Source organism: Gopherus evgoodei, chromosome 1 (genome assembly GCF_007399415.2).
Source record: "Gopherus evgoodei ecotype Sinaloan lineage chromosome 1, rGopEvg1_v1.p, whole genome shotgun sequence".
NCBI classification, from domain to species: domain Eukaryota; kingdom Metazoa; phylum Chordata; order Testudines; family Testudinidae; genus Gopherus; species Gopherus evgoodei.
In genome coordinates, this window is record NC_044322.1 from 354,157,038 (window position 1) to 354,184,986 (window position 27,949).

The following is a 27,949-nucleotide window of genomic DNA, read 5'->3' on the forward strand; positions in this document are numbered from 1 at the left end:
TGTTTTGTAAGTGGGAAGAATGCTCCAGAATATCATCCATTTCTCTTCTTTATCTCCTTTTCTTCCCTCAAAGGGTTCCACACTGGGCCACAAATCCTGTGGCAAATGGAGGGTTGGATAAGTCCTCACTGAGCCAACCTTTACTACTTCTGGTTCATGCTAGGCTTTCCCAGTGGTTGACAATTTTGGTGTTTCCTGTAGCCCGTGTACAGTAGCATGTGTTAGAGGCAGTACTTCCAAAAAGAATGGAAAAACATGGTTGCTTTTACATGCTGGTGGATGGGCTGTGTAATTGGAAGGAGATGTACAAGTATCGAGTTGTGCCTTTCTCCCCTATTTCTCATTCTTTCTGTTTGGGTCTTAGTATAACAACATATCTATCGGGAAATTAATTTGTATTGCATAATTAAAACTAACTTTCACAACATTTATTGGCATTGAATCGGGGCAATACTATTACATCATGACTATCTACCATGCAGTATTTGTCACTGCAGCCAAAAGCATTAAATCCTCTGAGGATGCTTTTTTGTATAATTTGTAAGTCATAATGCACAGCTAAGAGGAAAAAATGTCTGATTACTTATTAGTTGACTCTGATCAGATCTCTTCAAATGTGACAGTGACCAGTATATCAGACCTGAAATCTGTTAGTTTGATATGTAATATTTCCTGTGTTTGTGGTGGTCTTATACTTGCATGAACTTCAACTCAGGGTAAATCTACACTGCAATCCGGAGGTTTGAGTGCAGTTCCTGTAGGCATACTTGAGCTAGCTAGAGATCAAAGCTGGTTTGAGTAACAATAGCATTGTAGCTATGGCAGCAGGACAGCTAGCCTCTTGTGTATAGCCTTGCCCAGGACCATGGGAACATACTCAAGGGGCTAGCCAGGCTACCACCCATGTTGCTGTGGCTACATTTTGAGCTAAATCAAAGTTGTCTTGAGTATGAAACATGAGCTGCGCTCACATAGGGTGACCAGACAGCAAGTGTGAAAAATCAGGACAGGAGGCCGGGGGGTAATAGGCTCCTATATAAGAAAAAGCCCCCAAAACTGGGACATCTGGTCACCCTACACTCACATCTCCTGATTTGTTGTGTAGACATACCCTCAGTGTTAGTTCCACAAGAAATTTTCAAAAAGGATAGTGCCACATGTTTTGAGTGTTACTAATTTTTCACAGAGTTGTAGTATACTATTGGATTATCTTTTTTCATCTCTCAGAAACTTTAACTTCTTAATTCACACTGCATAATAATAGCGAGTTACATGTGGACTACTTTGGAACTCATTTTGTTTGAGCTTATGTACAGTGCCAGACTGACAGTGCTTCAGTTCTCTACTCATGGAATAAGTATAGCACAGGCAGCAGCAATGTAGGTTTCTCCAACTAGTCCTGTCATTGTGCATGTCCTGACCTGGAAGAGCCTCTTTCAGGAATGAGACCATAGTTCGGTTTCCATGTCTAGTCCTTGGCGCCTCTACTAAGGCTGCCAACATGGAGCCCAGTTACCAGTATTTATTAGACACACTGAACCTGGAAATACTTCCAGTACTACTTTAGGGCTGTTTGATCTTCCTCTTCTGATGATAATGCTTGATGCAGGGAAGGCCCTCACTCAGCTCAAGGTTTTCTGGCTTGTTCTGCATTTATATATATATTTTTTCTTTTTACAGTTCCATAGGAGAATTTATAAAGGAATCCCACTGCAGCTGAGAGGTGAAGTCTGGTGTTTACTGCTTGATGTCCCTAAAATGAAAGAAGAAATGAAAGACTTTTATAATGTGAGTTTGCAAATTTTCCCCTTAGAATTACCAATCACAAAATCTTAGATGCTGAGAAATATTGAGCTTTTATTTTATGCAATGTAGCAAAAGGAGTAGAAATTGTATTTAACTGTGTTTTCAACTCTGTAGCCAAAGAGAAACCATGCGGGCTCAGCATTTGACCCACTTATTTTTGGGTTTGTAATTTGTAATTCTTCTGATTCCTTTCCCCATCGACAAAATAATTGAAGTGCAGTTCTACTCAGAGAAATGACTATAAAAGTAGCATCATTTACTCAGCAGAATCTTTTCCCAGATCTCTCCCTTCCACCCCCCAACCCTATCTGTTTAATTCAGTGAAAAAAGTAATTTTAGGAGGGGGGTTTTGTGTGTGGGTTTTTCCACCATGTATTTTTTTTTTAGTTTTTTTACTCTTATTAGCCCTGAAGAACCAACCTAACTTTGTGGGTGTGAGCTTTTACCCATGTGCGCACACTTATTCCAGAACGACTTCTTTTTCTGAATTAGCTTAATCCACTTTGGAAATGTATTAAGTCAATTTGAAATAAGAACATCCAAACAATAAGGAATATAGTTCATCCACTTCAAATTCACCCCCTGCTTTACTCTGGGTTCATTTTAATGTGCGGACAAGCCGTAAAAAACCCCCTGAAGCCCTGTAAGTTTGATTTCTGCTTTGCAGAAGGAGGCAGCAATAGGTGAAAGACCATACTAATCACTAGCCAGAAAGTAAGCTTGAAGCACTGTATCTCATGATACTGCCCTCATCTGGTGAAACTTTGGCAGTGGTTCCCATTGTTCTCTTGGAGCTGGAGGCAGATTTCTTTAAAAAGAAAGTATGGTGGTAATTAAAATTTTCAGTAAGTTTTAAAAATAAAATAACTGGGTTGTTTGACTCCAGAGGAGTTTCATGTATTTGAATGTTTGGTCAGAGGGACAACATTAAAATCAAGCTTTGAGAATAACCAAGATGAATTAATCTAATGTTTGTAAAGCACTTTGAAGATGTAAAGTTCTCTGCAAATGCCTATTGAAACAGAACCTTGTTAGTTTGCAGTAATTACTGGGGAGGATATTGCAATTTACTGAATTTTGAGAACTTATTTTACATGAAATATGGGTAAGTGAGGTTCTGCTGAAGTCACACAAGAATGAATATGCCTTTTATAAATCTAAAAGAATTTACAAGCTAGTCACAGAAATTTGTGATGGGGAAATTTTCTACATAGAAAGTGTGCCTAGACACAAGAATAGCTTTTTGGTAGACGCTCATGTTAATACTGTACAGGTTCAGTTAGTGTGGTGTATCAGGCATTTGGAGGACAAAGATGAAAAAATATCAAGGAAAATGCCAAACAAGGAGGAGACCTATTCTGTGAAGAATACATATAAGATATAGGAGAAGATCCTTTTTCTAGTGTGGCAGTGAGGACATATTTGGAATTCATTGGTTGTGATTGTCAGTTTGACCCTCAAAAGGGGATAGACAGAGAAGCACCGTCTATCCACCTCCCATCCTACAATATATCTTAAATTTTAAAATTGTGTTGGGAACTTGTAAACTGATTATACAGTTCAACCCAAACAACATGCTGAGAAGTGAAATACGAAAACAAACAAAGAAACCCAATCTCTAACTTAGATATTGCCAAAGGGCCAGACCAGTAAGTAAAACAATGAAACCTGTAAGCTAATGCTGTCATAGCAGTCTTCACTTCTCCTCTTCTGCCTTGGTAGGATTTTATTAAGGCTTCTCATAATAATCATGAAAAAAGTCATAATCCAATTTGGAAAGGTGCCAGCTATGTGCAAAGTTGGGAAGCTAAAAACTATACTCCTGAGGGAATTCTGCACCAAAAATTTAAAAATTCTGTGCCAAAAAAATAAAAATTCTGCAAATTTTATTTGTCAGTAAATAATTGTGCAGACTCCAGCATGGCAGTGGGGAGCACAGGCCACTGACTGCATGGAGTTGGGAGATCACTCTGCAGCCACCTACCCCTCCTTTCCCCCCCCCCCCCCACACCGGGACAAGGACTAGATGGTGAGGCTGCACTCAACCCTGACACGGTGCCAGGGCTGGGCCTGCATCAGAAACACCCCAGGGCCCTGCCTCTTTGCACTAGGTGTAGGTAGGTAGGCTCAGCTAAGCAGCATCCAAGTGTAGAGGGGCTTGGTGTGGGGGGATCCAGGTGTGGCATGAGAGGGTTCTGTGTGGACAGTCTGGGTTTGAGTGGCTCAGTGGTGATCGGGAGGGGCGGGATCTGGATAGATAGGGGCTCGTTGGAGGATGGGGGAAGGTTTCTGGGTGCAGGGGCAATGAGACTGCAGCGGGGGCCAGGTGAAGGTGGTTGGGGCTTGGCGGGAGGGAGGTCTGGGTGTGGGGGGACTTGGCAGGGAAGTCCAGGTGCTGGGGGAGTGAGACTTGGTGGTATGGGTTCTGGGTGCAGGGGACTTGTTGGAGTGGTCTGGGGGAGTGGGGCTCATTGGGGTAAGAGTTAAATGGGCCTGCCTAATGGCAGAACCCCAGCCGCTTCTGCTGCTGAGGGGATATCACATGCTGGACTCCCGCGCCCCCCCCCAAATTCCCCTATCCCCTTCGCTTCCCCATCCCATGTCCCTTCTCCACTGCCCCCTGTCCCACCCCCTCCCCTTCCTCTTCCCACTGCCCCTATCTGCCTCCCCTTGCCCTGCCCCGCCCCATCATGGGCACTCACTGTTGGTACAGAAAATAGAATGGCTCCCAGCACACAGAAGGGGAGCACAACCAGCACTACGATCCAGGAGGCAGCATTTGAGCACCAACTTCCTTTAACCGGGCAGCTCTGCGCTGACAGAAATGGGGGCGGGCGAGCAATGGCACGTGACCTTGCATGCCCGCCCATGCCTTGCCTCTGTTGGGGGAACAATGCCCCCCCATTACTCCCATGTGTGTCCCCACTCCCAACTCCCATGAGGCTTTTATTTGCTTCCCTGTCATTTTCTATAATAAGCATTGTAAGTTCACAGATTGCAAATGTTTTTGTCCACTAATAAATTCTGTGGCCTTAAGCAGTTTCTCTTCCTATTTTTGATGTCAGCAGAGTTTTGCCTAATTTCTTTTCTTTATTGCCATTTTTCCTAGAAATTAAAACATCGAGCACGAGGGTCTTCACCAGATATCAGGCAAATCGATCTTGATGTAAATCGAACATATAGGGATCATATCATGTTTAGAGACAGATATGGTGTTAAGTAAGTGAATACAAATGTATTTAATTCAGTCATTCCTTGTTTGTCTTTCAGATAGATTTGACCTACCTAAGACTCCTTTTACTACTCAAGAAATATGACAGAGCTTTGAATGTAAAAGTTTTAGATTTCAGAAAGTACCACATATAGCTTAAAGGAGTGTAGTCTCTGAATAGTTCAAAATCAGCTTGTTTAATCTCCAACTTGCTAGCTTTACCCTTTAATGTGTTAAAGCTATGGCCACTGGAAATCTAAAGGAAAAAGTCTAAATTCTTATCCCTCAGATAAGATTTTTATAAAATCTGAGAAAATGTGTTAGCCTCTATTTTAAACAAATTCAAAGCACAAGAAAAGACTAAGTTCTTTAATTATGTATACCTTCATAGAGTAATGTTGGAAAACAATTTTTTCTTACTTCTCTGATAAATTTAATCTCTCCTCCTAGCCTTTTAGCCTTCTCCTAGATCTTCGGTATTTTCCCTCTCTCAGTGTAGTTATGAGAACCAAATAAAACAACATTTTAACTATGAACATGTAATTATTTATGTAATTAAACCTTGCCACGTTAATACTTTCAGACTTTTTTGCAATATTTTGTTTTATAGTTGTTGGATAAAGAATATTAGTTAACTATTTCACAATTTAAACATCTTTAACATAAACATACCAAATGACAGCATTATTCTTAGGCTTCAGGGTCAACACTCCCATTGAGATGAATGAGACACATCTCACTTCTCTTCAAATGTATCATGTATCATTTCATTCTTTTTCAGTAGCTTCTGGAAGACCTTATTGCATTTGTTCACCTTCCAAAGTGCGATAAACTAAAATGTGTTGTTTTGTTTACTGCTTTGTTATTCATATTGTTGTAGAACGTTGTGTAGGATACTTGGCAGACAAGTAAAAAATACCCCAAGATCTGTGTCCTTGAGAATGTAGAGTCTAAATGAAATCCTTAAATTCTGTAGAAATCTAGAAATAAACGTTTTGGGCAGCGACCCTAAATCCATGGTAGATAGTGGAATTTCCACATTGTGTATTTCCAGTGCCACTTCTAATGGCATTTGGTGAAAGTTCAGTAACCGTATCCTGCACTAAAGTAATGGAGTCCAGTTATTTTCTCCTGAAAGTAAATTGCTTACCGTTTCAACAGTTTGTATTCTTCTGAATGTTTTTGCATCCATCCTATTTTAGGTCTTTAGTGGGGGTAAATAGGGTAAATAGTATTAAAATGTTACTTGTTAAAGCTAGTTAATGATAGACAATAATAGTAATATTGCGCTCTTTGCATTTAGTTTTCGTTTGGCTACTTCCTTCCATCTGATTTGTGCAGAGTCCCTGTGAAGTTTGTTGACACCCCATAAATAGTGCCCTACCAAATTCTGGGTCCATTTTAGTCGATTTCACAGCCAGAGGGTTTTAAAGTTGTCAATTTCATGTTTTCAGGTGTTTACATTGAAATTTCATGGTGGTGTAACCGTGGGGGTCCCAACCCAAAGGGGGATTGTGCAGAGGTTGCAAGGCTGTTGTAGGGGGATTGCTGGATTGCCACACTCACTTCTTTGCAGCCTTCAGAGTTGGATTCCAAAGGCAGCAGTTGAGCAGCTTCCTGCTGCCAGAGGAGGTTCATGGAGGTGAGTCTGATCTCCCCTGTGCTGCTGGAGCACCCCATCTGGGGGCTCCTAGCTACTGGTCCCAGCTGGGCTGAGGAGGGACAGGACTACTTCTCCCCCTGCACAACCGCTCTTGTGGGGAAGTCAGTCCCTCTTCCAGGTACCTCCCCTGGCTGCAAGAAGCTCTGCAGCTGTACTCTCTGATGGCAGCATAGAAGTCAGGGTGGCTTCTTCCCCTGCATGGTCACTCTAAGAGTTTGGTCCAAGTCCAGGATCTAAAATCTGTGGAAAAAGATAAGCAGAATTGCTCAAACATAGTGATGACTGACTCTTAGTTTGTCCTGCTAAAAAGAATGTAAAGCAATGTAGGTTCGATATAAATAGTTTAAAAAACAAGTTCAATATTTCATTGTTAAAGCAACAGCAATCAAAACTGTCAGAATATTTTGCTTAAGTATATACCTAAAGATTAACAAAAAGCAATTAGTGAAGGAAGCATGTTTGTGTAGAAGGGAAATAATGTGTGTGCGCATGCATGTGTGCACATACTATTAAAGAAGAATAATTTTATGTCTGATCAAAGATGTCTTTGCTCAGTTAAATCCTATACCACTTACCCCAGGAGAAGTTAGATCAAGATTTTCTAATCTAATGTATTCTTAATGTAATTTTCATGTGTCTGACATATGAAAGTGTAGTGTTTCATTCGTACATTGACGTTAAACCGTGAGAGAAAGCTGAATGCTCTTTTTTTTTTAAATTCTTAAACTGAATTAATGAAGTGTGATGCAGTTTTTTAAAATGCAGAACACAATCAGTTTATGAAGCCCACGTATAGATAAGAATGAAGCCTTTTACTCACCTCTTTATCTGCCAGTGCAGATTGTTTTTAAAATGACCCCCATTTTCCTTGTGAAGTGGGTCTGTGTTGGATGAATAAGAAGAAATATGTGGTTAAATGCAAATTTTCTTCAAACATGCTTTCATCACCCAATGCAATCAAAGACCAAATAAAGTGAAAGATAGAAATGGTCCTTTCAAAGAAATAAGACTCAAGTTTAACATCTAGTACCATAATAATTCATCATCATTCAATAGTTAAAGGAAGGTAGAAACTGAAGTCCAACTTTCATTCTTTTGCCCATATTGTTTCTGTGGGAATCGTAAAACTTTGGAATCAAAGTGCATGAGTTTAGGGCTTAAAAACAACAAAAAAAACAACACAAACCCCACAATACACACACACATTCCTGACCTCTGTACAGCATTAACAGCACACCCACACGTTTATAAATAAATGGTATCTACTCACATAATCATGCATTGAGCATATTCAGAGGAAACACTGTTAATTGAACTAGAGGAAGTGCTCTCCAAGGTTAACATATTATTCCCTCCCATCTCCATTAACAGGAAACATAAAATTTTTGTTTGACAGTCAGCAGAAGAATAAAAAGACATTTACAAGTTTTGGTTCAGGGATGGAGAGGGGGAAGAATGCATTGGGGATGCAGGATAGCTGATTAGACTTGTGCAAAACTCAGCAGTTTCATTTCTATGGTTTTTCGTTTTGGTTGATATTGGCTCACATTCCCAGACTCTCAAGTTCTGAACAAACCTTGAAGTTCGTTTGCTGAAGTTTACACACAGTTCCAGCAAATCTTGGATTTCATTGTGAAAGTTCTGCACAACTCTACACTCAACATTACTTAATTCCTAAATTGGAGAGGAAGCAGAATTCACGCTTTCAATTTTAATATATTAACAAATAATAATTAGAATGCGATGGGGTAATATAGAAAGAAAAAGGAAGAGTAATTACACCTCTACCCCGATATAACGCCACCTGATATAACACAAATTCGGATGTAACGTGGTAAAGCAGTGCTCCGGGGGGGGGGGGAAGGGGCGCAAGATTGCGCGCTCCGGCAGATCAAATCAAGTTCAATATAATGCGGTTTCACCTATAATGCAGTAAGATTTTTGGGCTCTCGAGGACAGAGTTATATCGGGGTAGAGGTATATTAAATGGGGCAAAGCTTTCTCAAAGCATGTATGAGTGTCAGCAAGTTGCATAAGACCAAGCACAGGAATAGGAGTCCGTCTCCCACATTTTGTGGCGGGGTCTGCCACTGATACGCTGTGGGACCTCAGGAAAGTCATTTAGGCCTAAATTTTCAAATTGGTCTTTAGTTTTGGGTGCCTCAATTTTTGAGTGCCCAGCTTAAGACACATTGGGCCTGTTTTGTTTCAGAACGGCTGGAGCTCCGTAGCTCCCACTGAAATGAATAAAAGCTGCTGGTGCTCAGCAGTTCTAAAAATCAGATCCAAGGAGTCTCAGGTCTGTCACATAGGGTTGCCAGTTTTGGTTGGACGTATCTCTGAAGCTTTCATCACATGACAGTCTTTAATTTTTAATTCCTGGGTACGCCAGGGCAATCCTGGAGGATTGGCAACCATATTGGCATGCAAAACTAGTGGATGCTTTTGAAAATGCAACTCTTTCCCAGTTTATGCCTCGGTTTCCCCAGCTGTAAAATTGATGCTTCCCCACTTTTCTCCTAGAGGTGTTACATGTATTAGTTATTATTTAAGTACTTTGAACATGATAAATTCATGGAGGTTAAGTCCATTAATGGCTATTAGCCAGGATGGGTAAGGAATGGCACCCCAGTCTCTGTTTGTCAGGGGGTGGAGATGGATGGCAGGAGAGAGATCACTTGATCATTACCTGTTAGGTTCACTCCCTCTGGGGCACCTGGCATTGGCCACTGTCGGTAGACAGGATACTGGGCTGGATGGACCTTTGGTCTGACCCAGTATGGCTGTTCTTATGTAAACCATTGTAATATAATCAAACAATACTTACTACTTATCTCTGTTTTGATTATGAAGTATATTTTTCTACATTTCTGAAATTAGACAAATTGGAGAAACAGATACTCAGAAAGTAGGTTCAGTAGCTTTCTGGTTTTTGTTAAAAACAATATTAAATGTTTTCATTTACTTACTGTTTTGTTTCTCCAGGCAACAATCCTTATTCCATGTTTTAGCTGCATATTCAATATATAATACGGTAAGTCATGTTTCATGTACAGTTGAGCTCAAATATGGGTCTTTTAAACAATGTTGCAAAAGTTACTGAAAATACTTCTCAGAACTGTTGCCAGCTCAATCTGGCTGTTGTAGGGTTGGGATCTTGAGTTCAAACACTGTTGAAGCGGCGGCCAGCATGTCCCTGGAGCCTCTTCGCCTGCAGGCACCACTTCCCACAGCTCCCATTGGCCGGGAACAGAGAACCGGGAGCTGCAAGGGGCAGTGCCTGTAGGCGGTCAAAATCAGCAAAATGTCTCGTAGCCTGCAGTCAGATTATCCTGATGGGCCGCAGGTTGCCCACCACTGCTGTATGCCATTGTAAACTGTCTCATCATACCATTGCCTCCATAAACTTATCAAGCTCAGTCTCGAAGCTTGTTAGGTGTTTTGGCCCCAATACTTCCCTGGGAAGGCTGTTCCAGAACTTCACTCCTCGGATGTTTAGAAACCTTCATCGAATTTCAAGCCTAAATATATTGATGGCCAGTTTATTTTGTCAACATTGGTACTTAACTAAGAACTCCTCTCCCTCCCTTTATATTTGATCCCACTGACATTTACATAAAACAATCATATCTCCTCCCCTCAGCCTTCTTTTGTTAGGCTAAACAAGCCAAGCTCTTTGAGACGTCTCTCATAAGGTAAGTTTTCCATTCCTGTCCTGAATTTCAGTGCTTTCCTAACTGGGGTTTTTAGATCTCATGGTCTGTGCCAGAAACGTTCCTGGTTTGTAGCATCTAAGTCTGAGTTGCCTGTTAAAAATGTAAGTAATGTAAACGTCAGATGTCCACTTCTGTATTTACTCATTACGCCCCCATCCTGCAAAGATTTTTATAATTGGGTTTAACTTTACACATGAGTAGTTCCAATGAAGTCAATGAGACTGTATGTAGAGCTGAGTCTGTGCAGAAACGTTTGCAGGATTATTCTCATTATAAGTAAATATAGAAATCATTCTTATTAAATATCACCTTGCTTCCCTTCCAGCATCATATCCATTTAAAAGAAGTTTTAGTTTTGCTGTCCCAGATTGAAAGCTCTCTTTTGGTGCAAGAAGAAGCTAATATTACTGTTTTTAATTCTATAATTATGTTTTCTGTCATTTAATAGGTGCCCTAGATTTTTGATTGTACGGTGTTTAGGATTAAAACTCTGATAGCAGGGACTTTTTGTTTTCCACAGCACATTGTTTGAATTAACTAATAATAATTTATATTACGTGAAAGCAGCAAAGAATCCTGTGACACCTTATAGACTAACAGACGTTTTGGAGCATGAGCTTTTGTGGGTGAATACCCACTTCACCCACGAAAGCTCATGCTCCAAAACGTCTGTTAGTCTATAAGGTGCCACAGGACTCTTTGCTGCTTTTACAGATCCAGACTAGCACGGCTACCCCTCTGATACTATTACATGAAAGATGCTGTTTAAAATCAATGGATACAATATAGACATTGGTAGTGTTTAAACAAGTAGAAAAAGATTAGTATTTAGGCTTATTGTTGCATTTTTTCTTTTATTATATATCAGTTGTTTCAGACTTCTTAGCTAGTTTCCTTTTTATCTTTCGGCATGAAGGCAAATTAAAAGGCTTCCTTGGCCAAAGTTCTTGCGATGAACCCATCTGTCTAAAAGACTTTCTCAATAATTATCTCTTTCTCATCAAATATACATTAGCAGCTGGTTTTGTAAAGTCAGTAATAATCCTTACTTAAGCAGTCTGATATTTCTTATTGCTGGTTCCCACCACAGGATTTAATATATTAGCGCAGTAGCCTTGTGGGGTTTCCTGTTTTAAATTGCTACCGTTTTTGAATAAGAGGAGAGATGTCTCTGTCTCACTTGTTTATGTATCTGCAATATCTTCTTGCCATATATTGTGCTGCTCCACATGGAGAATAGAAAACACATCTGTTCTAGGTGTAGGTTTATATAAATTATATGCAAACGTTTTAAAGGATTTTGTGTACAAATATACTGTATTTTAAAGAAAGGCCAAAGCCAGTTCAAGCACTAGTTGAAAGACAGTGAATTATCACTTATAGTATAATATGTTTTGTCTTTGAATAGCCATGGCAATAGAGTTTAAAGGAAAATTTTAATGATGAAGATTTGAGGGGTGTGTGGGTTTGCCATATTTAGAGAGCTTATTCCAAAAATTGTGTATTTTCTCATGTTAAATACACAAATAGTTGTTTTTTGTTTGTTTATGAAGTTAATGTTTCCTGTCCTCTAAATTTCAGGAGGTTGGATACTGTCAGGGGATGAGCCAGATCACAGCTTTACTCCTCATGTACATGAATGAAGAAGATGCCTTCTGGGCCCTGGTGAAGCTACTCTCAGGTCCTAAACATGCTATGCATGGTATGGTATTTCAGCTCACATAGTACAAATTACATTTCAACATGTCCTAATTAGATTATAAATTGTTTGAGACGGGGGCCATATCCATTTGTGTTAGTGTGTTCGGTGCCTGGCACAGTGGGGTCCTTATCCTGTGTGGGGCTATTGCATACTACTACAGAACAAATAATATTTAATAATCTCTTAATAAATATCGTTAACATTTATCTACAATTTCATATGATTGTTTTGTAGGTTATATCCTACAAGTAGTCATCAGTGAAAGTTTCCCATCCTCTAATGTTGTTCTGAATTTATTCTGGGAAAATACCCAAAAGTTCTCTTAGTGCTGTCACTTTAAGTGTATCAGTGTTTCTGCTTCAGCTATTAGTGCCACTGATTTGTTCTGTGAAGTAATATTACAAATGCCAATTTTATCAGAGCCTTGTAAAATGCAGATAAAGCTATTATCCTATGTTAAATGCTGCACTTACAGGTATTTATTCTAAGGACTATGTTTCTGGACTTCATTGCTGATATTCATGGAAGTTACTTCAGTTATCTTTGCCTGGCAGTGTTGAAATTTGGTTATGCAGACATTTATATGGCAATTGAATAATAATGAAAACCATATAAAAAACCTGTTAAATGGCTGTGATATCAACTGGCAAAGCTGGAAATCCACAGTTAAAACTAATGCTGTAGGCAGGCACAATGGTATGAGCTCAGGGTAAACTGTTGGCAAGCTGTATCTCTGCCTCACACAGAATTCTATTGTTCCACCATTTTGTTACTTAAATATAATTGTGTTTTCTCTCTAATTTATTTGTTACTTTTAAATTTTAGTATTTTCTATGTGTTCTTTACCTTCTGACAGTGGCCAGTGCCAGATGTTTCAGAGGGAATGAATAGAACAGGGCAATTATTGAGTGAGCCATCCCCTGTCATCCTGTCACTCCAAGCTTCTGACAGTTAGAGGGTTAGGGACACCCAGAGCATGGGGTTGCAACCCTGGCTGTCTTGGACCTATTCTCATGACCGTATCTAATTCTTTTTTGAATCCAGTTATACTTTTGACCTTCACAACAACCCCTGGCAGTGAATTCCATAGGTTGACTTGTGTTGTGTGAAGAAGTACTTCCTCATATTTGTTTTAACTTGCTGACTATTAATTTCGTTGGGTGACTCCTGGTTTTTGTGTTAAGTGAAGGGTTATATTACACTTGCCTATTCATTTTCTCCACACCTTTTTTTATTTTATAGACCTCTATCATATCTTTCTTTAGTCGTCTCTCTTCTAAGCCCAGTCACCGTCTTTTTAATGTCTCCTCATACAGAAGTTGTCACATACCCTTAATCATTTTTGTTGTCCTTCTCTGTACCTTCTCCAAACCAATGTAAACTAAACTAATCCATTCTTATTATTTTCCAAACTAGTTTACCCATCTGTAGTACATATGACCCATATACACCTATAGGCTTTCCCCTAGCACCACCGAGGGATGCTGTTTTGGGCCAAAAGCTAGTCTTCTGTAAACTGTTAAATAGGATAAAGAATGTCCTCCAGATTCAAAATGTTGGTGTTTGGGCACATCACACTGTTGCCAGGATAGAGTCCTACCCTTGGATTTGTGCTCTTAACATGATGGCTCTGAGGAACTCCCATAGAATAAATTTCTAAAGCGATTAGCTTTTGTAGGGGTGATTTCATACTGCTACTGTGAGCCCAAATGCACCCAATTGCTGATGGTGAAGGAGCTCCATGAGGGTTGCTGTGTGTTTTCATGGCCACAAGTGTATGCGCCTTTAGCTTGTCTGCAGTGTGCTGGTAGCTAACAACCACTACTGCCAGAGCTCGGCATGTACATTTTTACATATATGAACAATTGTGCTATGAGCAGATTGGAATAAATGGAACCGAATAAAAGTAAGTGTGTCCCCTCTCCCCATCACAAGCCATTACCATTGCTTGTGTAAGCTGAAAATGGCTGAATTTAATTTCATGAAATTTGTTTTAAAATATTCCCTCCCAAGCCCAATTATTTTCTTGACAAGTTTGAGCTTGGAGCAAATTCTTTTCCATCAGGGCTATACAATCCCTGAAAACGTGATTGATAAAATACTTAGCACTTTGAGATTCTCAAATGGAAGATATTAAGTGCTTTAGAAGTATTAACTAAACCTTACAACAGCCCGGTGGGGAAGTTTGTGTTTATAGATGTGCTAACATATAACCTTGACTATAGTCTGAATGAATAATAGCCCTGCCCCCAAATAATCAAATGCACTTCAGTTTATATACCTAAAACCCATTTACAGCAGTGAAAGCATTACTATAAACACTGGAGATGCTAAAGAGTAAACTTTCAAACTGATTTATGTGAAGTATGCATGCACGTTGCTACTTTTGTTTCTTCCTGCGTACATCTTTTAAAAAGTAGCCCTTAAACAATTTCAAGTCAAAATTGTATGCATTTCAGTTCTAAACCTGGGGGAAATGTCTTTTCTCACACTTGATGCCAATAATCAAGACATCACTCTCTGAAATAAATGGCTGATAGTGATGGCTGAGTAGTGCAATTAAATAAAGTTGCTGCCTAGAGTAGCACAGCTAAAAAGTTCCTCCCTATAATAAACAAAGCACTTTGTTTCATCTGCCACTCATCTGTGACCTGCGGACTCACTGTTTTTTCCACTGCAACCAAGTGTCTCTCAAAACATACAACCCATCTAACCCCTGGTATAAGTCTACTGAAAATCAAGGGATGGATTTGACTGTAAGGGTACATCTATACTGCAGGGGGGAAAAAACCAAAATGAAAACGTGTGTGTCTCATTCTCCTCCCCCCCCCTCCCGTGTAGATGTACCCTAAACATTTTCTGTATGTATGGCAAGAAGTCTCCAAATAATAAAATTTAGATATGATCTAAAAATGATCTACATTTTTAAAAACTATTTCCCATAGGATTTCCATAACTGTTTTCCCAGATTCAGGCTAAAGAATTAGAGTATGAATGGAAAGAGCAGCAGTACCTTTGAATATTATTATTAATGCACAATTAGCTTTGAGGTACTGATTCACAGGTAATGTAAAAAGAAAACTATTTTGCTTATCTGAGTGTAGGTAACATCAGACATTCCTTTTTTCACATGACAGAGAAGTTGCTATATTAACTTAGGTTCCATGATTCTGAGATAGGAGATCTTAATGCTTAGTCACTCTGCATATTGTGCTGAATTATTGAACTGGCAGCTGGCCAGAAGGTATCTTTTGGTTTTAAAATTTGATTCTATTCTGAAAACTGGTTCCATTAAAATAGTATTTTGGGGTCCTTGTTTACTGTGGTGCTAACTTCCATGTTGTTTGCAGTGTTGTAGCCATGTTGGTCCCAGGATAATAGAGAGGCAGGGAGGATAAGGTAATATTTTTTAATTGGACTACATTTGCTGAAAAAATACCAGGAGGAAGAGATCTGTGTAAGTTCAAAAGCTTCTTACTTTCACCAACAAAAGTTGGTGCATTAAAAGATATTACCTCACCCACCTTGACTGACTAACTTTTGTATCAACTATCTCAGTTTACAAGTAAAAATGTGAGTTTTCCCCCCTGGTTGCCTGCCCTGCAAACTCAGCTGTGGCGGTGACATTGAATCTGACTGCTTCATTCTCAGACATATAACCAATAAAGTTTTTGCAGGTTACCTATGCCTTTAGTTACACTATACAAGCCCATGGTCTTCAAATTACGCTCTCTGCTTATTAATTCCATATCTGGATGGGGAGCCCTGCCTAATATTCTCCCTCTTTCTCTACCTTTGCCGCTGCACAAGTTCTGGCAGCTGTGTGGTTTGTGTCTGCCGTGTGAATACACATGGAGAACAGACTTGCTAAGGTGCCTTTCTAGAGTCACTCTCAAGGGCAAAACCACACTTCAGATTTCTGTTTTTTAACTTTTTTTAGAATCTGTCATTTAAAAAAAAAGCTGCTTGCCGTGTGCTTTTATAGTGGTGCAGACTAAATCAGAGTTGATGCAACTTGTATCCATCATAGCCAGGGCTGGCTCCAATGTTTTTGCCGCCCCAAGCAGCGCAAAAAAAAAAAAGCTGCCATCAGCTCTGCCGCCGCCGCTTCAGAATTCGGTGGCTGGTCCTTCCCTCCAAGAGGGAGTGAGGGACTTGCTGCCGAAGAGCTGCTCGTGCCGCCCCGTCTGTTGGCTGCCCCAAGCACCTGCTTACTGAACTGGTGCCTGCAGCCCTCCCTAATCATTACTATTATTAAATTGAAAATAGGCAATAGGAAAATGGTAGAGATTTTACCACAGTAGCTTGGACAATAAAACCTACATTTATTCTTGCGTCAATGTAGTAAAATGTACTGTGTACATTATTTTGAGTGTTGCAGTCTTGAAAACGTGTGTAATTGAAACCAACATGCTTTTAAATGTTTAGATACCTTTTGGATAATTTTTTTTGTGCAACTTATTCTTGTTACATGCTGCATGTTGGCCTCTTTTTTTTGTTTTCCCTAGGCTTCTTTGTTCCTGGTTTTCCAAAACTGTTGCGGTTTCAAGAACATCATGAGAAAATATTGAAGAAGTTTTTGTCTAAACTTAAGCAACACTTTGTAAGTAAATATGCCAGAAAAAAAGTAGTATTTATTGCACTAAAGTCAACCATCTTGTTTCAGTCCAGTCTAATCTATTGATTTAGAATGCTGCAAATTTGGGGGATGTATGTTGGGTTCTAACCGGCAAAAGTCCTGTTGCTGTCATATGAATGAAGTCGTGGAGTTTTGGCTGAATTGGGACATTGATTGGGCTCTTAAAATAATCAGATTGAGAGTCACATCTCTGCTCGTTTCCTGAAAATATTTGTCTCCAGTAAATGCAGTTGAAGATTTTACTGTTTAGCTAACCCCTGGGCACTGAATGCCTTTATAAAGGATTTATCACATGCAGAACTGACCACATAGTGCCTCTGGGCCAGGCAGACTTTGTAATCAGACAACTTACTCTTCTTCGAGTAGTGTCCCTATGGGTGCTCCACTTCAGGTGCGCAGGCACCTCTTGAGCCCTCGATCAGAGATTTTCCGTTAGCCGTGTCTGTTCAGCATCCAGTGTATCCTTGTGCCTCACACAAGCGTATATGAGGCCAGGCCTCCTAATGGCAATTGTGGGCCCCAGGGCAGAACAGTCAGAGGGCCCCCTAGAAAGGATGGGGGCAGCATCTCCTACAGTTGGGCCCAGGGGGAACCTTTGCTTCTTTCCAATCTCCTACTGTCTATGTTTCTATGGATCATTTTCTCTACTACACATTTACCAACCACAGAGATCCTAACTTTCAGTTCTTCCCCATGGGTATCCATCCAGCTGCTTTTCCCATTCACCTTGAACTGGTGCAAGCTCCAGAGCTGCTTCAGAACTTTTGTTTCTCAGATATCACCCAGCTTCTTCCCTATTATATCACCATAGGAGTTTCTTCTCACTGACCTTCGGGAGGATGAGGCAGAATAAATTGCAGTTTCTGTAACTGTGTCACTACCTGAAGGCCCTGTGTCTGGAATCTGCAGTGCATTGTCTCAACACTGAAGAATTCCCTCTCCTGTTCTTTCCCCAGGCCAGGGGTAACCCAGTGCCCTAGTAACCAGCTGAGATCTGTTTTACCTTTTGAAAAAAAAATAAAAATCCACACAACCAGTCAAAAAACTAGGAATGTATCCAAAGGTAGTTGAGCATGCAAACGTCATAACTCAGGTCCCAGTGGGGAACCATTACAGATGTTATTATTTATAGATTGGTATTACAGTAGCACCTATGGGTCCCAACTGAGATTACATCCCTATTGTGCAGGGTGCTGTTCACACTCATGGAGACAGTTCTCTGCCCTACAGAGACGACAATTTAAACAGACAAGACAAACAAAGGAAGGATTGCTATCACCATTTTACAGATAGGGAATGGAGGCCCAAAGAGATTTTGATTTACCCAACGTGGCATTCTGTCCTCTCTTGAATCAGACAACAAGTAGCCAGAGAATTCCCCTGCCATGGGCACTGCATTGTGACATTATAGGCAGCCCTGCGCTGCCCCCACTGCATACTCCAGCCATGGGAGGCAGGAAGTCTAGGGCAGAGAATTGAACACAGACCTCCTATTGCTGTACCCCCAGGATCACCCTTCATTTCTTTGTAAAAACTCTTCCCAGAAATAAGTATGAACTTCCAAGAGATGACAATAAATATGCTGAAAGGCAGTCAAGCTGTTTGACCCATTCCTAAAGCCTACAGCGAAAAGAACCCCAACACTCTACATTTGTGGCACACAATTCTGCAACAATCTGAAAAGGAGGCCAAACTGAGGTTCCTTTAAAAAGATGGCCTTTTATGCCTAAATTTAGGGAATACTTAATATAAGGTTGCCTAAAGGTTGTCAAAAGGTGATAGCACACACTCCCAGACCAGAAGCAACATCCAGAGCATTACTCAAGTGCATCCAAATATCTAAGATAAGAACAGCCGCTATCATTTTCTAAGCACTCTGCCTTGATCCGTGCCACCAGATCCTATGTGGCTCTTGGTAATGCGGTACTATCTTCAGTTCTAGACTCAATTCTGAAGCTTCCTTCTCCTTCTGGGATCCTGGTTGGGCGTCACTTGAAGTAGAGCACCCATAAGGACACCATTTGAAGAAGAAGAAAAAGAAGTTACTCTTCAAAGTACTACTTGAAGTGGAGCACCCACAGGGATCCTACTCAAGAACAAGGAGTCACCGTCTTCAGTAACTACAATTCTTCAAGATGTATGTCCCAATGCATGCTTCATTACTCACCCTCCTTCCTCTCTGCTTCAGACTGTTCTCTTAGGATATTTGGATGGAGAAGGAACTGAGGGCTATATACCCTCAGTGTGCAGCACAAGGATACATAGGACACCTGAGTGGGTAAAAAGATGTGGCTATTAGAAAAATTTCTGATCAAGAGCTTGAGGGGAGCAGGCGCATCTGAGGTGGAGCACCCATAGGGGTACACATCTCGAAGAACTGCAAGTACTGTGCAAAGTGAATAGCCTCTTCTTCACCCAAAGGGTAGCTGTGGTAGGAAGAATGAATTTTTTTCAGAACCTGGTATAAAAAATAGAGTATACACTCTGTTAACCTCTCAGTTATGAAACCCTTGGGCTGGGACTGTGTTTGTTATTTTCATTACAATGTTGAGCATATTCAAGCCAAACAATAAGTAATGTTCATGTAACCTTTTTATTGGGAATGGTATACATGTGCATTATGGTGAGAATAATTTCCTGATGATTGTAGCTGGCTCAGATTCTACTAAAACGTGTTTCTGCTGAACATCAATAGTATATACTAAAATCTAATCAAATTTTTTTTTAAACAAAATGTGCTGAGACTTATTCAGGCCATGCTGCAACATATATTAGTTTAGAAACATTCTCTTCAGTACAGTAAAAGATTAATCCAAAATTGCAGGTTGTATCTTGTGATTTTTTTTTTTAAACTACTGTATAGTGAAAACAGAGATCCAGTAGCTCACTTGCTTCTGGAATGAAAATTATGACTTCAATTTTCACAGTAGAGTTCATGCAGGTTTTGGACTATAGGTCAGACCTTCTTATTGCTTTAATTTTGGAGGATTTTGGCTTACCAGGCATAGAGCCACTGGTATAATGGACAGTGCTGTACTCTCGACCCTTCGTTTTTGAATAGGTGCTTTTAATAAATTGAAGTAAACCAACAAGTAAAATAGTATTTTATAAGAGCAAAAGGATATGACTAGATAACAAATCTTCATGGTGGTCAGTCATTCTGCTGATATGATATTGCCCATATCCATTATAATATATTTAATAACCAAGAATAGTTTTTCCTCAGAACCTCTTGAGAAAGATCTACAGAATGTTAGCTGCAGTGCAGCTGTGCCGCTGTAGCATATCTAGTGTAGACATACTTTACTTAGAGTATCTCAGTAGCCTTCACTTTCTGAGGGAACTTTGAACCAGTTGAAAACAGGAATATATGAAATCTCAATAAACAGTCATTACTAGAACCTGCTAGATCATCTTTGAATTACATATACCAGGCCATGTGCTGGAGTAAATCAGTTTAGTTGCATTGATATTTTTTTTTATTTTATTGGAACTACATCAATTGACACCAACTGAGAACCTGACCCCACTATATTTTCTTATATGTAGTAGACTGTTGATTCACCTTGTTTTACTTGGAAATTTCTAAACAAACCCATTTGTTTTAATGACTCATCCTATAAATGAATTCTTTATTTTGTAAGATGGTTTCAGAAGTTATTTGTCATGATTTCTCACAGGGGATATGCCACATCTTACTTACATTAATAGTACCTATGAATAATTATTTTCAAATGAAAGTTATGGTTTACAGAATCTCGACTATAACATTGTACATAAAATTAACCAGTCACTACTCTATATCTCAGGAACTGCAAGACTGGACTATGCCATTGGTTTTACTGATCTAACGCAGGCCTGAATCCAAAGAACAATCATAGAATGTCAGGGTTGGAAGGGACCTCAAGAGGTCATCTAGTCCAACCCCCTGCTCAAAGCAGGACCAGTCCCCAGACTGATTTTTACCCTAGTTCCCTAAATGGCCCCCTCAAGGATTGAACTCACAACCCTGGTGTCATAAACAGATAGCTAAGGGTTAATGTCTCTTTCACCTGAAGCACCTGACCAGAGGACCAATCAGGAAACCAGATTTTTTCAACTTTGAGTGGAGGGAATTTTGTGTCTGAGGTCTTTGTTTTCTGTCTGCCTGCTTTCTCTGAGCTTTGGAGAAGTAGTTTCTGCTTTCTAGTCTTCTGTTTCTAAGTGTAAGGACAAAGAGATCAGATAGTAAGTTATATGGTTTCTTTTCTTTGGTATTTGCATGAATATAAGTGCTGGAGTGCTTTGATTTGTATTCTTTTTGAATAAGGCTGTTTATTCAATATTCTTTTAAGCAATCGACCCTGTGTTGTGTCACCTTAATACAGAGAGACCATTTGTATGTATTTTCTTTCTTTTTATATAAAGCTTTCTTTTTGAGACCTGTTGGAGTTTTCTTTTCTGGGAAATTTCAGGGAAATTGAGTCTGTACTCACCAGGGAATTGGTGGGAGGAAGAAATCAGGGGGAGATCTGTGTGTGTTGGATTTGCTAGCCTGATTTTGCATTCCCTCTGGGTGAAGAGGAAAGTGCTTTTGTTTCCAGGACTGGAAACGGAGAGGGGGAGTCACTCTGTTTGTATTCACAGAGCTTGTGTCTGTGTATCTCTCCAGGAGCACCTGGAGGGGGGAAGGGAAAAAGGATTATTTCCCTTTGTTGTGAGACTCAAGGGATTTGGGTCTTGGGGTCCCCAGGGAAGGTTTTTCAGGGGGACCAGAGTGCCCCAAAACACTCTAATTTTTTGGGTGGTGGCAGCAAGTACCAGGTCCAAGCTGGTAACTAAACTTGGAGGTTTTCATGCTAACCCCCATATTTTGGACGCTAAGGTCCAAATCTGGGACTAAGGTTATGACATGGTGTGCAGCGGTTACGGGATAGACAAAATCCAGAAGCCAGTAGGAATATTATATTTTTTCTCTGCTAAGGGATTTTTTAGCAGAGAGAAACAGTTTGGTTTTAAAAGGGAACCAGAGAGAATTTTTTTTTCTGCTCTCTCTGGCAGTTTGTGGCTTGCATAATAAGCAAGAAACCATTAAGTGCTATTAAGAGTCTTTTGTCACACAATAGCACTCCCATTGAGAGTCATTATCAGCACTATATACATGCAAATAAAGTGGTTTTTCTGGTTTGCTTTACATTGAAAACAAAGGGCAAAACCCCTGTTGCTAGGCAGACCCCAGGAGGCAGCAGAGCCTGCAGTTCAGAAAATAAACACCGGAGGGCACCCCAACACAAGAAAACAGGAATCATGACTTCTAAGGCAAAAATTAAGGCCGAAGAGCAATTCAAAGAAGCTGAACACAGGCGACAAATGGAGATGAAAGAAAGAGAAGAACAAATCAAAGAGGCAGCACACAAAAGAAAACTAGAAGAAGAAGAGGTGGCCCACCGAAGGAAACAAGCAGAAGAAGAGTTGGCCCACAGAAGGAAGCACGAAGAAGAAGAGGCAGCCCACAGAAGACAGACAGAACTCCAGAGGGAAGCCCACCAACAGGCCATGGAATTAGAAAAGGCTAAGCAACAGACTCCAGCCAACCCTAACAACCCGGCGCCAATTATTGCTCCACAGCACAGAAAATTTCCCACCTACAAGGCAGGGGATCACACCGAGGCCTTCTTGGAAAATTTTGAAAGAGCCTGTCTTGGGTACAGCATCCTCGAAGACCAGTACATGGTAGAATTAAGGTCACAGCTCAGTGGACCTTTAGCAGAGGTGGCAGCTGAAATGCCTAAGCAGCAAATGAATGACTATAAACTTTTTCAAACCAAGGCCAGATACAGAATGGGGATAACCCCAGATCATGCCCGTCGGTGCTTCAGAACCCAAAAGTGGAAACCAGATGTGTCATTTCCCAAACACGCCTACTACATTGCAAAAAACTATGAGGCCTGGATAACAGGAAACAACGTTCAAACCTTGGAAGAACTGCACCTCCTCATACAAATGGAGCAGTTCTTGGATGGTGTTCCTGAAGACATCACACGGTACATACAAGATGGAAAACCCAAATATCTCGTTGAGGCGGGGGAGATTGGAGCCAAATGGATGGAACTGGCAGAAAGCAAGAAAGCTACTGTCAAGGGGAACGATTACCCCAGGGGGCACACAGACCATAAACCCTACAACCGAGGACAGCCAAAGACCCCACATACCACCCAAGTAAAGCCACAGACACCCTACCCTTCCACCTCACCAGTCTCCAGTAACTCACCTCGGCCCAGTGACCCATCAGATGGAAGATGCTTTAAGTGTAATGAACTGGGACATATGAAGGCCAACTGTCCCAAGAACACCATGCGAGTGCAATTCATTACACCACCATCACACCAAAGATCCCCAGGCCCGGATGCCTCTCAAATACCCTTGGAGCGAAGGGAAAATTTGAGAGTGGGCGGAAAGAAGGTTACTGCGTGGAGAGACACGGGGGCACAAGTGTCAGCTATCCACCAATCCTTCGTTGACCCCAAATTCATCAACCCAAAGGCCAAAGTTACAATTTACCCCTTCATGTCACAAGCTGTAGACTTGCCTACAGCTGAACTGCCTGTCCAGTACAAAGGCTGGTCAGGAATGTGGACTTTTGCAGTCTATGACAATTATCCTATCCCCATGCTACTGGGGGAAGACTTGGCCAACCAGGTGAGGCGGGCCAAGAGAGTGGGAATGGTTACACGTAGCCAAACCAGGCAAGCTTCCAGACCCATTCCTGTTCCTGAGCCGTCCACAGAGGCCCCATCTGTGTTACCAGAGACCCAGACAGAGGTAGTGGACCCGGATTCCATGCCTACCACTGAAACAGCCACAACACCTCCAGTCCCAGGCCCGGAACTGGAACAGCAACCAGCACCAGCAAGTGCAACCACATCTTCAAACTCAAAGCCAGAGGGCGCCAGCGAGCCAAAACTGGCAGAAGCAACAGACAGCCATACCCAAAAGGCTCAGCCAGAGCCTGAAATAACCTCAGGTGCAGGTTATGACACCTGGGTTTAGCAGGCCAATGCACATGCCACTGAGCTATCCCATAGGGTTTTTTTTCCTCACATAATCCACCTCTTTAAAAACTTCTATTATATAGACCTTAAAATGAGAGAGAGAACGAGAGAGAGAGCTGTAACACTGGTTGAACAAAGAAATTGAATTTGTTTACCTATTAGATTGTGCTATGACCCCTGCTGAACCTGTATGAGCAATGAAGAACAGCAAGGAATGGCAAAACATATATGGCCTGTGAACATGCCAGATGACTATTGACTCTTATACTGCCAGTCCCTCATTAATTCAGAACTTATGTTTAAGAAACTTGTGAAATAGCTGACTGTGACAGGCATGGAGGCTTAATTTAAAATTGTGCTATCCCATAGTCATCAGAGAAGACAAATTCAGTGTCATTTAATTTCTTGGCTGCCTCACCACTCAAACAGCAGCCTAGTCTCCAAGACTTTCAACATTGTAACTAGTGCTAATACAAGTGACAAGAATGTCAGTGCTTTTACAATTACAGAATAGTATAAGCATGTCATGTCTTTCTGTCTCTTGTTACTGTTAGCTGGTATTGATACTCAGTACTTAAGATATGGAAAGTTATTTCAGGCATAATGAGCTTTTTCCTATTTAGAAGGAAAATATTTCCGATGCAGAAATATGAACTGTGTACATGATGGGAAGACAGTAGATGACTAATGGAGTACAGAACCTTTCATCTCTTAAACCCCCTGGTTCAGACTAAACTCCTGTTGGTAGGAAGTGAAATTCATCATCCTTCTAATTACTTGATGTTCTGTGTGAAATGAACTGACGGTCTTAGTCTGTTTCCTGATGGATAGATATCCACCTCACAAGATCATCACCCCATCTAGCACTAACAGGTACCCTTGCTAGTAGCCTTGTCAGCAGAGAAGTTAAAAATTAAATGGACCTTCAGACTGAGCTCTGGCTCCTCCAGAACATGAAAGAACCATGCACTCTCTTCTGTACTTGTTCTGACAATAAGTGGAAGATTTAATGTTTCTAGGGGTATCTGTTAATACTCATCCTCAAACATCTACATCTCTCTTCAGAAAAAAGGAGATGAAGGAAAAATATAAACGAGAGAGAAAGCGTTTGTTGGACAGAAGCAACATTGTTTGAAACAGTCAGAATTCTTTTGTGTGAAGAATGGTTGAACACTGTGCCCAGACATCAGTAGCAGCTAAGTTCAATTGTACAGTGAGCAAGGCATAGGGAAGGAGTTAGTCCAGAGGTTGGCAACCTTTTTTCAGAAGTGGTGTGCTGAGTCTTCATTTATTCACTCTCATTTAAGGTTTAGTGTGCCAGTAATACATTTTAACATTTTTAGAAGGTCTCTTTCTATAAGTCTATAATATGTAACTAAACTATTGTTGTAGGTAAAGTAAATAAGGTTTTTAAAATGTTTAAGAAACTTCATTTAAGATTAAATTAAAATTCCGCCCGCCCCCCCGAGCGGTGGCCAGGACCTGGGCAGTGTGAGTGCCACTGAAAATCAGCTCGCATGCCATCTTTGGCACACTTGCCTTAGGTTGCCTATCCCTGAATTAGTCTAACCGCTCACTTCAAGTCTTGAGCTGAAGGTACTTTGCTATTGTTCCAGGTTAAAAAGTGGGAGGCCTTTATGTGCCAGGCAGTACATTGCAGCGTTCTTAATTGAGTATTTATAATTTTTGCGTTTTACAGGACTCCCAGGAGATCTCTACGAGCTTTTACACAATGAAGTGGTTTTTTCAGTGTTTCCTTGATCGTGTGAGTATCTTTATATTTTTGTTTTTCTGTTTTTAGTCATATGTTGAGGTAAGCTGTTTTGACATTTCTGGCTGATTCTGTCATTGCAGACTCCCTTTACATTAACTCTCAGGATATGGGATATCTACATACTTGAAGGAGAGCGAGTTCTCACTGCTATGTCTTACACAATTCTGAAACTACATAGAAGTAAGAGATCTCTCATAAACTTAAAAGTTAAACAAAGATTCAACTAGTTTTTAAGTAGTCTATCATTTTTTAAAAATAGCCATTTCCTCTATTTGACTTTTATTGCAAATATATATATATATATTTGACAAATGTTTTTTTTCCCCCTCCTGTTTTGATCTCTCCTTTGTGACTGTGTAATCTTTCATCACAGCACAGCGTGACTGTGATGCTTTCAAACTAGCAACCTTCTAGATCATGCTGTATAGCTGATGCTGGAATTACTGTTCTGTAAGGAACTGACAAAGAATACTGTCCAATTGCATGGCAGGACCTGAAAAGCTAATGGTCTGATATTTTGGGTAATTGTGCCAGGAAATCTGAAGTGACTCTCAGGAGAAGTAATATCTTATTTGGTAGAGTAAATTACTCATTATTATACAGTTGAACAATAGTAAAAAGGGATATAAATTGTGTTTATTCAGTAAATGACAGAGCCTCTAGAAAATTGTGGGAATAAGCATTGTAGTTACTTGGTTCTGGTAATTCTTTAATGTAGTGTTTGCTAGATCAAAAGAGGGTTAATAGTCTCAAGTTTGGCCCTTTCCTGTTCTTTGCTTTTCCGTACTACAGTTTTCCAGAAGCTTTTTCTTTTAGCTGGCATGGGGATGACATGCTGCATCTAAGCCTAATTCTACTCTTTGGTGGACCATCTATACTTAATGCTGCTTCTCTTTTCCTTACCAGCTACTAAAATAATCACCTGTATAATTTTTCTTTAACTCTGTTTCTTCGCTTGTATACTCAGTGCCATTGGCTACATAAAAATCTGGTACATAGGCAGTCTTCATGTCTTTCTGGCTGTTATATAAGGTATTAAACTCCCCTTATTGTAAGCAGCAGAAAACAATTGTGAGAAATGTAGTTTTAGACAAAATTCATAGCTGAAACAGATTCTCTCCCCTTCATCCCCAGTTGCCTTCCTAAAGCAAACCAATGTGGTAGTTTCCTAGCTGTGTGCAGTTACTCATCATAGGCTAATACAACAATAATCTGCAACAGGTTGTTCATTACTGTGGCATTGTGTCTCTCAGTGCACCAACAGCAAAGACATGGTACCTTCAGCCACTAGGGAAGTACACTAAAAGCCTATTAGGTAACACCCTGCAGTGTCCTATAGTTATTAGAATGTGGTTTATTAATCTTATTAGTATCTGAAAGCCTGTGTGGTTGCATGGATGTGGCAGTTGGGTTTGATAATCTACCATTTGTGCAGTCTTCCTCATACAACCAGTGAAATCATTGCATGTAAATTAGCTGTAGAATAAGGGTGGTGGTTGAGTTACTTCTGATACTACTATGGTCTAGGACTCTTGGCATGGCGTAGATACATCCCTTGATGCATCACAGGTGTAACTCTTCTGATGTCACAGATATCTTTGAAACCCTCTGTTAAAGTGTCCCATGCTCCTCGACTTATCCACACAGAGGATAACAGCCTACTACTACTTTTTTACTCCATTAGCTAAAATGGCAGAGATGTGTGGCAGAGCTACAGGTTCAAACCCTCCATGCGAGCAATATGGATGTCAATATGATGCCGCATGATTAGGCTTATTTTCAGTTTTGTTTTTTTAAAAATTAGGAAAATTACACACATACAACTACCTTAAAAATATTTGCAAAGTCAAGTTAGGAAATTCCAGATTGAAGATTGCCCTGTGCCATATTAATTTTTGGCCCCTTTGTGTTAATGTGCATTATGATACAGTCTTCAGTTATATGATCACATACAATTTTTTTCTACAGGACACCTGTCTCATGCAGTGCACAGGATGGACCAGATTTGGGGATAAATCAGGGTTTTGTAGTGAACAAGACTTGTATGTAGGACCTCTGTGTCATTGGTTGCAGAAGTTTGAAAGGTGTGTAGTGAATGAAGCAAAGGATTGCAGGAAAATAACGCCTGGTTTCATGGTTAAGGCAGTTGGATGCTGCCCTGGAGAAATGGATTTTATCCCTCCCTCTGACACAGAGTATCCATATGATGCTGGGCAAGTCACTTAAACTCTCCCCAAGTACCCATTAATTGTGTTCTCATTTTCTGGATGTCTGACTTAAGATCCTGGGGTCTGATTTACAGAATTGCTGAACACTTACAGTTGCAACTGAAGTCAGTGGGAGCTCTGCTTTGAACATATAAAGTACAATTAATCAGGTCCTAGGTATCTCAAGCTGAGCACCCAGA

At 40.4% G+C, this 27,949-nt stretch overlaps 1 protein-coding gene across 4 annotated transcripts in view; it reads left to right on the plus strand.

Annotated features, from left to right (window-relative positions):
• USP6NL (USP6 N-terminal like) overlaps window positions 1-27,949 on the plus strand; it is a 214,838-nt gene that overhangs the window by 156,564 nt on the left and 30,325 nt on the right. For all 4 annotated transcript variants that reach the window (XM_030569272.1, XM_030569182.1, XM_030569096.1 and 1 more), the window contains 7 exons: window positions 1,681-1,788; window positions 4,916-5,025; window positions 9,666-9,714; window positions 11,978-12,098; window positions 16,607-16,701; window positions 25,468-25,533; window positions 25,623-25,722. In XM_030569272.1, the coding sequence (XP_030425132.1) occupies window positions 1,681-1,788; window positions 4,916-5,025; window positions 9,666-9,714; window positions 11,978-12,098; window positions 16,607-16,701; window positions 25,468-25,533; window positions 25,623-25,722 (649 nt within the window). The remainder of the gene's footprint in view (window positions 1-1,680; window positions 1,789-4,915; window positions 5,026-9,665; window positions 9,715-11,977; window positions 12,099-16,606; window positions 16,702-25,467; window positions 25,534-25,622; window positions 25,723-27,949) is intronic.